At 33.6% G+C, this 12,868-nt stretch overlaps 1 protein-coding gene across 1 annotated transcript in view; it reads right to left on the bottom strand.

The window, feature by feature from the left end:
• The window catches only part of plcd1b (phospholipase C, delta 1b), a 50,860-nt gene extending 42,964 nt beyond the window's left edge, over positions 1 to 7,896 (bottom strand). Inside the window, exon 1 of the mRNA XM_062070303.1 lies at positions 7,737 to 7,896. Within this exon, the coding sequence (XP_061926287.1) occupies positions 7,737 to 7,767 (31 nt within the window). The 5' untranslated portion in view covers positions 7,768 to 7,896. The remainder of the gene's footprint in view (positions 1 to 7,736) is intronic.
• Between the last annotated feature and the right edge of the window lie 4,972 nt (positions 7,897 to 12,868).

The following is a 12,868-nucleotide window of genomic DNA, read 5'->3' as shown; positions in this document are numbered from 1 at the left end:
ATATTTTACAGTAAAATATTTTACTGGCAACTAAGCTGCCAATTTTTTCTGTAAAAAACAGTGGTAAAAACCACAGATTTTTTCTTACTCTTTATGTAAAAAATGTTTTAAATATTTAAATTTGTAGGCAAATTCATTAATTATTTACTGTTACAAGCGGACCTCTCATGGCAGCCATGACCATACTTGCCAACCCTCTGATTTTCCCGGGAGACTCCCGAATTTCAGTTCCCCTCCCGAAAATCTCCCGGGGCAACCATTATCCCGAATTTTTCCTGATTTCCACCCGGACAACAATATTGGGGGCGTGCCTTAAAGGCACTGCTTTTAGCGTCCTCTCTCACCTGAAAAGGAGACTATTATATATGTCTCCGTTATCCATAGGTTTATCTATAACCCATAACGTAGGCAGGCACGGAGCTATTTCTCAGCGTGTGTTTATTCCAGCCGGCACGTTAATACACCGACACACAACATCCGGATTCCCATCATGCATTGCTCCAAAACCACGGCAAGTAGTAATGTCCAAAAACATAACAGAGACGAAGCAGAAGAACGAAGAAGAGACATGGCGACGACGAGTAAGAAGAAGTACGCTTGCAAGTTCCAAAATGATTGGAAAAAAATAATTTCAGTTCATCCAGAACAGCTCGAAGGGGAAGGGGTATGCTGCCTGCACATTTTGTAGATCAGACTTCTCCATTGAACACGGTGGCCGAACAGATATACTCATTCATGAACGGATCATTTATAGTTATTAGGGGTGTAACGGTACGTGTATTTGTATTGAACCGCTTCGGTACGGGGGTTCCGGTTCAGTTCGGAGGTGTACCAAACGAGTTTCCACACGGACATATTAAGTAGCGTACCGCACATTGTGTAAACAATGCACACCGAGGCTCAACACACGGCATGCTGGCAGCTAACGGGCTACGATAGACTGACCATACGTCCTCTTTTCACCGGACATGTCCTCTTTTGCGGAGCTGTCAGGGCGGAGTTTCTTAAATGCCTCAAATGTCCGGCATTTTGAGTTAGGGTTGCGTGTATTTTCAATAAACGTTCAGGGTTTAGAAGGGGTTAAAAACAAAAAAAATGTGTGCGCGCAGCAGCATTGGTGAGGGAGGGGCAGAGACAGAGAGAGCGAGAGAGTTATGATAAACGCGCATGCGTCGCCAGGCTCTGCTTTTTATCCATAGATTTATCAGAATTAATTTTTTATTATCTATAGCAGGGGTGTCAAAAGTGTGCCCCGGAGGCCATTTGCGGCCCACAGCTATTGTTTTAAAGGCCCACGGCACATTCTAAAAATACTATTAAAATAAACAAAAACATAACAAAAGTGAAATAAAAAAGCTTAAAGGTTAAATGTAATTTAGAAAAAGGTGCAATGTTGACTAATAAAACAAAGCTGTTTTTTTTGTTCTTTCAAACTGTCATTGCTCAAAACATAATATTGAATCAAAATCAATGTTATTATGAATTATTACTTCACATCAAATTTTCCACTAAGAAAAATATTTTTGGTGGAAGATTTTGCAAATTTGGTAAATAAATAACCCAAAAATGTATATTTTGTTGTTTTCTTACTGTACCGAAAATGAACCGAACCGTTATACACCCCCCGGTCCCCCCATCTCCCGAATTCAGAGGTCTCAAGGTTGGCAAGTATGGCCATGACTGCGGTGTGGCACTTAATAAAAACAAGTTTGAAACCCCTGGTCTAGTGCAGGGGTCGGCAACCCAAAATGTTGAAAGAGCCATATTGGACCAAAAATACAAGAACAAAACTGTCTGGTGCCACAAAAGATGAAAAGCCATATTACATACAGATAGTGTGTCATGAGATATAAATTGAATTAAGAGGACTTAAAGGCAACTAAATGACCTTAAATATACCTACAAATGAGGCATAATGATGCAATATGTACATATAGCTAGCCTAAATAGCATGTTAGCATCGATTAGCTTGCATTAATGCAGTGACCAAATATGTCTGATTAGCACTCCACACAAGTCAACATCAACAAAACTCACCTTTGTGCATTCACGCACAAGGTTAAAAGTTTGGTGGACAAAATGAGACAGAAAAAGAAGTGGCATAAAACACGTCCTAGAAAGTCGGAGGAAGTTAGTCGGCAACCCGCGGCTCTAGAGCCGCATGCGGCTCTTTAGCGCCGCCCTAGTGGCTCTCTGGATCTTTTTCAAAAATGTATGAAAAATCGAAAAAGATGAGGGGAAAAAATATATTTTGTTTTAATAAGGTTTATGTAGAAGGACAAACATGACACAAACCTCCCTAATTGTTATAAATCACACTGTTTATATCAAACATGCTTCACTGATTGGAGTATTTGGCGAGCGCCGTTTTACCCTACTAATTTTGGCAGTCTTTGAACTCACCGTAGTTTGTTTACATGTATAACTTTCTCCGACTTTCTAGGACGTGTTTTATGCCACTTCTTTTTCTGTCTCATTTTGTCCACCCAACTTTTAACCTTGTGCGTGAATGCACAAAGGTGAGTGTTGTTGTTGTTGACTTGTGTGGAGTGCTAATCAGACATATTTGGTCACTGCATTAATGCAAGCTAATCGATGCTAACATGCTATTTAGGCTAGCTATATGTACATATTGCATCATTATGCCTCATTTGTAGGTATGTTTGAGGTCATTTAGTTGCCTTTAAGTCCTCTTAATTCAATTTATATCTCATGACACACTATCTGTATGTAATATGGCTTTTCATTTTTTGCGGCTCCAGACAGTTTTGTTCTTGTATTTTTGGTCCAATATGGCTCTTTCAACATTTTGGGTTGCCGACACCTGAATTGTAAACAAACTACGGTGAGTTCAAGGACCACCAAAATTAGTAGGACAAAACGGCGCTCGCCAAATACTCCAATCAGTGAAGCATGTTTAATACAAACAGTGTGATTTATAACAATTAGGGAGGTTTGTGTCATGTTTATCCTCCTACAGAAACCTTATTAAAACAAAAAATATATTTTTTTCCCCCTCATCTTTTTCCAGTTTTCATACATTTTTGAAAAAGCTCCAGAGAGCCACTAGGGCAGCGTTAAGGATCTAGAGCCGCGGGTTGCCGACCCCCGGTCTAGTGGGACAGGCCAAAGTTAAGTTGGAGAAAATGCAGTCCTTTATAAATTATTTAATGTTTCTCTGCGGCCCGGTAGCAAAGGCGTCACGGACCGGTACCGGTGCTTGGGGACCCGACTGCTTTAACACTTACAGTAAATAGTTCACGGACGCCCCCTTGTGGTTGCTGGCAGTAACACACAGCCAGCTAGCATGACTTTATAAGTTTACATCGCACACTTGGAGGAAAAAAGTAGCAACATGCCGTGTTTCAATGTCTTCAATAGCACTTCGTAACATGTGCAGAATGTTCTAGAACAGTGTTTTTCAAACTATTTTGAGCCAAGGCACATATTTTGCGTTGAAAAAATCCTGAGGCACACCACCAGCAGAAATCATTAAAAAACAAAATTTAGTTGACAGTAAAAAGTCGTTCTCACAATTGTTGGATATGACTTAACACCATAACCAAGCTTTTGATTAATTGATTGAGACTTTTATTAGTAGATTGCACAGTGAGGTACATATTCCGTACAATTGACCACTAAATGGTAACACCCGAATAAGTTTTTCAACTTGTTTAAGTCGGGGTCCGCGTTAATCAATTCATCATTAATCATCGGTATATACATTGAATTATTTACATAGCATGCATCAATATAGCTCTTGTAGACTTATTTGCCGTTTATTGCTGTTTTCGTTGTGTAATGTTTTAGTTCTTGTCTTGCGCTCCTATTTTGGTGGCTTTTTCTCTTTTTTGGGGTATTTTCCCGTAGCAGTTTCATGTCTTCCTTTGAGCGATATTTCCCGCATCTACTTTGTTTTAGCAATCAAGAATATTTCAGTTGTTTTTATTATCCTTCTTTGTGGGGACATTGTTGATTGTCATGTCATGTTCGGATGTACATTGTGGACGTCGCCTCTGCTCCACAGTAAGTCTTTGCTGTCGTCCAGCATTCTGTTTTTGTTTACTTTGTAGCCAGTTCAGTTTTAGTTGCGTTCTGCATAGCCTTCCCTAAGCTTCATTGCCTTTTGATAGGGGCACTCACCTTTTGTTTATTTTGGGTTTAAGCCAGGGGTGTCCAAAGTGCGGCCTGCAGGTCATTTTTTAACGGCCCCACGGCACATTTTAAAAATACGATTGAAAAAAATTAAACACATAAAAAGTGGTATAAAAGAGCAAACAGGTGAAATGTAACAAGAAAATGTTGCAATGTTTACTCTAATAATACAAAGCTGCCATGCAGGCTTTTTCTTTCTTTAAAAAATAATAATGACTCAAAATCAATGTCATTATGAATTATTGACCTATTAAAGGCTCCAATTATGTCACATTAAATATTCCACTTTGAGATATTTTTTGGGGAAAATGTTGCATATTTTGTGTTTGCCATACAAAAAACTGAGCTGTTTTTTTTTTTAAAGAAGGGCCTAAAACGAACAAACCAAAAACATAAACAACAATAGAACTTATGATTGACGGATAGATCTGAAGTTGATCTTGAGATTATTGTGTTAAAAGTAAACAGTAAAAAAAATGTATAATTTATTTTTTAACACTTTAATGAGTAGGACCCTTTTTGTATCCACAATAATTTTAGAGTGATTTGTTTTTAAGTGTCATTGCTCAAAAAATAATAATGAATAAAAATCGATGGTGTTATGAGTTATTGACCTTTTTAAGGCTCCAATTATTATATAATCTCAAATATTCTACTGAAAAATTTTATTGGGTGAAAATATTGCATATTTTGGGGTTTTTCCATTAAAAAAATTGGTTTTCTTTGACAAAAAGAGCATACAACTTAAATCTTTAAAAACGTTATATTGACAGATAGACCTAATGTTGATCTAGAGCAGGGGTCACCAACCTTTTTGAAACCAAGAGCTACTTCTTGGGTACTGATTAATGCGAAGGGCTACCAGTTTGATACACACTTAAATAAATTGCCAGAAATAGCCAATTTGCTCAATTTACCTTTAACTCTATGTTATTATTAATAATTAATGATATTTACACTTAATTGAACGGTTTAAAAGAGGAGAAAACACGAAAAAAATGACAATTAAATTTTGAAACATAGTTTATCTTCAATTTCGACTCTTTAAAACTCAAAATTCAACCGAAAAAAAGAAGAGAAAAACTAGCTAATTCTAATTTTTTTGAAAAAATTAAAAAAATAATTTATGGAACATCATTAGTAATTTTTCTTGATTAAGATTAATTTTAGAATTTTGATGACATGTTTTAATAGGTTAAAATCAAATCTGCACTTTATTAGAATATATAACAAATTGGACCAAGCTATATTTCTAATAAAGTCAAATCATTATTTATTCTAGGTTTTCCAGAACAAAATTTTTAAAAGAAACTCAAAAGACTTTGAAATAAGATTTCAATTTGATTCTACTAATTTTCTAGATTTGCCAGAATAATTTTTTTGAATTTTAATCATAATAAGTTTGAAGAAATATTTCACAGATATTCTTCGTCGAAAAAACAGAAGCTAAAATGAAGAATTAAATTAAAATGTATTTATTATTCTTTACAATAAAATTGTTTTATTTACTTGAACATTGATTTAAATTGTCAGGAAAGAAGAGGAAGGAATTTAAAAGGTAAAAAGGTATATGTGTTTAAAAATCCTAAAATCATTTTTAAGGTTGTATTTTTTCTCTAAAATTGTCTTTCTGAAAGTTATAAGAAGCAAAGTAAAAAAATTAATGAATTTATTTAAACAAGTGAAGACCAAGTCTTTACAATATTTTCTTGGATTATCAAATTCTATTTGAGTTTTGTCTCTCTTAGAATTAAAAATGTCGGGCAAAGCGAGACCAGCTTGCTAGTAAATAAATACAATTTTAAAAAATAGAGGCAGCTCACTGGTAAGTGCTGCTATTTGAGCTATTTTTAGAACAGGCCAGCGGGCTACTCATCAGGGGCCATACTTATCAAGCTTCTTAGAGTGCCATTTTACACTTAAGTCCTGAGAATTTGCGAAATTTAGTCCTACTCTCAAACTTAAGAATAAAAGCTTTTTATCAACGTTCTTAAGTCTAAGAATCACTCCTACTCTCCACGATATTTAAGAGACCTTCAGAGGTGTCTTAAGTGTTTAGGAGTTGCCAGCAGGGGATGGCACTGAGGCGAGAGAGACGTGCTGCGAACATTCAGGGAGCGGAACGATGTTCTGGATTTGTTTGATGACGAGCAGCTGATCAAACGGTATCGTTTAGACAGAGCGGGTATTATTTTTGTCACAGATTTAATACTTTTCGATTCCATGTTGATTTCTGCATGTGGCTGCAGTGGGCTAGTATATATAGAGCCACCCACACCAGTTTCAAATTAGTTGCCTAATTAATGAATTGGAAAGAAAATGTTATGACAGTAGCGTATGTGTGTGGCCGTGAGGTGAGTGACGTCAGTGAGTGTGTGGGCGACAGAAGAGAGGGAGCGGTAGCGTGAGTGCCGGCGGGGACTAGTTTGTTTTGTATTATTTTGTAGTTTATTGTCAAAATATACACTCCCATTGTCCACTTAAATATTTCCAAGATATTTCTTTATTCTTAGACAACGGATTCCCTTCCGTGATTGGTCATTTCTATGGACACAGAAATGACGTCACCTAAAATTCCATTTACGGCACATAGTAATGTCGTAATTCAGCTCTGAGTGTGACACTTAAGATTCAGTCCTACACTTCGCTGAAAGCGTGAGTAAGACGCTTGATAACTAACTTTTAAGTGCAGCTTTCAGCGAAGAATTTATTTACTCTTAAGTCAACTCTTAGCAGACTTCTTAGGAGTAATTCTGAGAAGCTTGATAAGTACGGCCCCTGGTCCTTACGGGCTACCTGGTGCCCGCGGGCACCGCGTTGGTGACCCCTGATCTAGAGATTTAAAACTTGAATAATAATAAAAATAGTAATACTGAATAATGACACATTTTTAATCTTTTTTTTTTTACCAAAACCCTTTGGGGTCCCCGGGATCAAGCTTGAGTGGAGGCCTAAATGTATATTTTTTTATACATATATTGTATTGGTTTTTGATATAAAAAATATCAAAATGGCCCCTTTTTTTTTAATATTAATTAAAAAAATTAAAAAATAAAAAAAAAATAAAAAAAATGGCCCCTGCTTGCTTTGATTTTTCAGTGTGCGGCCCTCAGTGGAAAAAGTTTGGACACCCCTGGTTTAAGCATTAGACAAGTTTTTTTTTACCTTCACTCTGCCTCCCGCTGTTTCCGACATCTACAAAGCAGTTAGCTACGGGCTGCCACCTACTGATATGGAAGAGTATTACACGGTTACTCTGCCGAGCTCTAGACAGCACCAACACATCATTTGCAGACTATAATTACTGGTTCGCAAACAACATTTTAACCCAAATAGGTGAAATTAGATAATCTCCCACGGCACACCAGATTGTATTCTAGTGTGCCGCGGCACAGTGGTTGAAAAACACCGTTCGAGAAGACAAAACTATCCAGAAAAAGTGAAAGAGCCACACCTTTTGAGACTTAAAAAAATATATAAAAAAAACAGTCCGAGGAATTCAGCAGGTGGTGTGATTGCCTGAAAGCTAGCAAATGTAAGCTAACAGGTGTTAGCATAAAACGTCAAATATTTCCACCTACCGGGCTTGTTGTCGAGGCCGTTCGCTTCCATATCGGCTGAATTAGTACTTCACTCAACTTGTCTTCCGCTTTGAGCCCGCTCCTCGCCCGTCGTCCATGCGAACAAACTTATGTCCTCCGGCTGTTGGGAGTTGGGGGTCGTCTGAAGAAAAAAGAAAAAAAAAACACGCCCAAAAGACGACGACACAGGTGAGTTTGGAAAAGCACAAGCGGGGTGTGTCGTTCGCGAACGACACGGCTCTTCGAATCGGCTCTTTGAGGGGACGACGAGAAAGCGAGACAGCGAGGACACGGAGTGACAAAAGAGCCGAAACAAGTCATTCAACCACTTGAAATGTGTTTAAGCGTCACAAATATCTGAAAGGCTACATTGGTACAGAGAGAGTCACGTCTTATTTGAGAGCCGAGCCAAATGAGTCGGTTCTCTAGAAGAGCCACTAAAAAAGGAGGCCTTGACGAACCTGCCATGCAAGGTCAAGGAGGGCAGATCCACGGTATTGATATCAAAGGTAACAGCAGTATCGGGTCAAGGCTAACGATATAGTTCTTAATTTATTTTGTTTGTTACATTAAAACATCAAACACTACAGTAATAGCAGCGTTTTTTACAGCATATAAAAAATTGAATAAATGGAGAAATAATACAACTGTTTTTCAAGCAACAGAGCTGCCAGTTGTTTTGTTTTTTTTACCGTAAAATCTTGTTTTATAGGTTTTTTGCTACATTAAAACATCAAACATTAGCATTAAATATGGGAGTAAGGGAATTAAAAATATTATTCTAATAATATTGTTTTGTTGTCCAGTAATCCCTCGTTTATCGCTGTTAAATATTAGGAACCATTCATTATTAATCAAATATTTTCATAGCTAATACAAAACAAAACTTTGCTAGCTTCTAAATATTTTTTTGAACAGATTTTTACAGTAAAAGCAGCGGTTTTTTACAGCATACAAAAAAATTGAATAAATGGAGAATTAATACCACTGTTTTAGCGGTCAAATTCAAGCAACAGAGCTGCCAGTTGTTGTTTTTTTTAACCGTAAAATCTTGTTTTATAGGTTTTTTGTTACATTAAAACATCAAACATTAGCACTAAATATGGGAGTAAGGGAATTAAAAATATTATTCTAATAATGTTGTTTTGTTGTCCAGTAATCCCTCGTTTATCGCTGTTAAATAGTAGGAACCATTAATTATTAATCAAATATTTTCATAGCTAATACAAAACAAAATTTTGCTAGCTTCTAAATATTTTTTTGAACAGAATTTTACAGTAAAAGCAGTGGTTTTTTTACAGCATATAAAAAATTTAATAAATGTAGAAATAATACCACTGTTTTAGCTGTCAAATTCAAGCAACAGAGCTGCCAGTTGTTAGGTTTTAGTTTTTTTACCGTAAAATCTTGTTTTATAGGTTTTTTGTTACATTAAAACATCAAACATTAGCACTAAATATGGGAGTAAGGGAATTAAAAATATTATTCTAATAATATTGTTTTGTTGTCCAGTAATCCCTCGTTTATCGCTGTTAAATAGTAGAAACCATTCATTATTAATGAAATATTTTCATAATTAATACAAAACAAAATTTTGCTAGCTTCTAAATATTTTTTTGAACAGAATTTTACAGTAAAAGCAGCGTTTTTTTACAGCATATAAAAAATTGAATAAATGGAGAAATAATACAACTGTTTTAGCGGTCAAATTCAAGCAACAGAGCTGCCAGTTGTTTGTTTTTCTTACCGTAAAATCTTGTTTTATAGGTTTTTTGTTACATTAAAACATCAAACATTAGCACTAAAAATGGGAGTAAGGGAATTAAAAATATTATTCTAATAATATTGTTTTGTTGTCCAGTAATCCCTCGTTTATCGCTGTTAAATAGTAGGAACCATTCATTATTAATCAAATATTTTCATAGCTAATACAAAACAACATTTTGCTAGCTTCTAAATATTTTTTTTAACAGAATTTTACAGTAAAAGCAGCGTTTTTTTACAGCATATAAAAAATTGAATAAATGGAGAAATAATATCACTGTTTTAGCGGTCAAATTCAAGCAACAGAGCTGCCAGTTGTTGTTTTTTTTAACCGTAAAATCTTGTTTTATAGGTTTTTTGTTACATTAAAACATCAAACATTAGCACTAAATATGGGAGTAAGGGAATTAAAAATATTATTCTAATAATATTGTTTTGTTGTCCAGTAATCCCTCGTTTATCGCTGTTAAATAGTAGGAACCATTAATTATCAATCAAATATTTTCATAGCTAATACAAAACAAAATTTTGCTAGCTTCTAAATATTTTTTTGAACAGAATTTTACAGTAAAAGCAGTGTTTTTTTTACAGCATATAAAAAATTTAATAAATGTAGAAATAATACCACTGTTTTAGCGGTCAAATTCAAGCAACAGAGCTGCCAGTTGTTAGGGTTTTTTTTTTTACCGTAAAATCTTGTTTTATAGGTTTTTTGTTACATTAAAACATTAAACATTAGCACTAAATATGGGAGTAAGGGAATTAAAAATATTATTCTAATAATATTGTTTTGTTGTCCAGTAATCCCTCGTTTATCGCTGTTAAATATTAGGAACCATTCATTATTAATGAAATATTTTCATAGCTAATACAAAACAAAATTTTGCTAGCTTCTAAATATTTTTTTGAACAGAATTTTACAGTAAAAGCAGCGTTTTTTTTACAGCATATAAAAAATTGAATAAATGGAGAAATAATACAACTGTTTTAGCGGTCAAATTCAAGCAACAGAGCTGCCAGTTGTTTGTTTTTCTTACCGTAAAATCTTGTTTTATAGGTTTTTTGTTACATTAAAACATCAAATATTAGCACTAAATATGGGAGTAAGGGAATTAAAAATATTATTCTAATAATATTGTTTTGTTGTCCAGTAATCCCTCGTTTATCGCTGTTAAATAGTAGGAACCATTAATTATTAATCAAATATTTTCATAGCTAATACAAAACAAAATTTTGCTAGCTTCTAAATATTATTCTAATAATATTGTTTTGTTGTCCAGTAATCCCTCGTTTATCGCTGTTAAATAGTAGGAACCATTAATTATTAATCAAATATTTTCATAGCTAATACAAAACAAAATTTTGCTAGCTTCTAAATATTTTTTTGAACAGAATTTTACAGTAAAAGCAGCGTTTTTTTACAGCATATAAAAAATTGAATAAATGGAGAAATAATACAACTGTTTTAGCGGTCAAATTCAAGCAACAGTGCTGCCAGTTGTTTTTTTTACCGTAAAATCTTGTTTTATAGGTTTTTTGTTACATTAAAGCATCAAACATTAGCACTAAATATGGGAGTAAGGGAATTAAAAATATTATTCTAATAATATTGTTTTGTTGTCCAGTAATCCCTCGTTTATCGCTGTTAAATAGTAGAAACCATTAATTATTAATCAAATATTTTCATAGCTAATACAAAACAAAATTTTGCTAGCTTCTAAATATTTTTTTGAACAGAATTTTACAGTAAAAGCAGCGTTTTTTTACAGCATATAAAAAATTGAATAAATGGAGAAATAATACAACTGATTTAGCAGTCAAATTCAAGCAACAGAGCTGCCAGTTGTTTGTTTTTTTTACCGTAAAATCTTGTTTTATAGGTTTTTTGCTACATTAAAACATCAAACATTAGCATTAAATATGGGAGTAAGGGAATTAAAAATATTATTCTAATAATATTGTTTTGTTGTCCAGTAATCCCTCGTTTATCGCTGTTAAATAGTAGGAACCATTCATTATTAATCAAATATTTTCATAGCTAATACAAAACAAAATTTTGCTAGCTTCTAAATATTATTCTAATAATATTGTTTTGTTGTCCAGTAATCCCCCGTTTATCGCTGTTAAATAATAAGAACCATTAATTATTAATCAAATATTTTCATAGCTAATACAAAACAAAATTTTGCTAGCTTCTAAATATTTTTTTGAAAAGAATTTTACAGTAAAAGCAGCGTTTTTTTACAGCATATAAAAAATGGAATAAATGGAGAAATAATACCACTGTTTTAGCGGTCAAATTCAAGCAACAGAGCTGCCAGTTGTTTGTTTTTTTTACCGTAAAATCTTGTTTTATAGGTTTTTTGCTACATTAAAACATCAAACATTAGCATTAAATATGGGAGTAAGGCAATTAAAAATATTATTTTAATAATATTATTTTGTTGTCCAGTAATCCCTCGTTTATCGCTGTTAAATAGTAGGAACCATTCATTATTAATCAAATATTTTCATAGCTAATACAAAACAAAATTTTGCTAGCTTCTAAATATTTTTTTGAACAGAATTTTACAGTAAAAGCAGCGTTTTTTTACAGCATATAAAAAATTGAATAAATGGAGAATTAATACCACTGTTTTAGCGTCAAATTCAAGCAACAGAGCTGCCAGTTGTTAGGGGTTTTTTTTACCGTGAAATCTTGTTTTATAGGTTTTTTGTTACATTAAAACATCAAACATTAGCACTAAATATGGGAGTAAGGGAATTATAAACATTATTCTAAAAATATTGTTTTGTTGTCCAGTAATCCCTCGTTTATCGCTGTTAAATAGTAGGAACCATTAATTATTAATCAAATATTTTCATAGCTAATACAAAACAAAATTTTGTTAGCTTCTAAATATTTTTTTTAACAGAATTTTACAGTAAAAGCAGCGTTTTTTTACAGCATATAAAAAATGGAATAAATGGAGAAATAATACCACTGTTTTAGCGGTCAAATTCAAGCAACAGAGCTGCCAGTTGTTAGGGTTTTTTTTTACCGTAAAATCTTGTTTTATAGGTTTTTTGCTACATTAAAACATCAAACATTAGCACTAAATATGGGAATAAGGGAATTAAAAATATTATTTTAATAATATTGTTTTGTTGTCCAGTAATCCCTCGTTTATCGCTGTTAAATGGTAGGAACCATTCATTATTAATCAAATATTTTCACAGTTAATACAAAACAACATTTTGCTAGCTTCTAAATATTTTTTTAACAGAATTTTACAGTAAAAGCAGTGGTTTTTTTTACAGCATATAAAAAATTGAATAAATGGAGAAACAATACAACTGTTTTTAGCGGTCAAATTCAAGCAACAGAG

Source organism: Entelurus aequoreus, linkage group LG14, assembly GCF_033978785.1.
Source record: "Entelurus aequoreus isolate RoL-2023_Sb linkage group LG14, RoL_Eaeq_v1.1, whole genome shotgun sequence".
In the NCBI taxonomy this organism is placed as follows: domain Eukaryota; kingdom Metazoa; phylum Chordata; class Actinopteri; order Syngnathiformes; family Syngnathidae; genus Entelurus; species Entelurus aequoreus.
The sequence above is the reverse complement of the archived record's forward strand: the minus strand, read 5'-3'. Positions and strand labels throughout refer to the sequence as shown.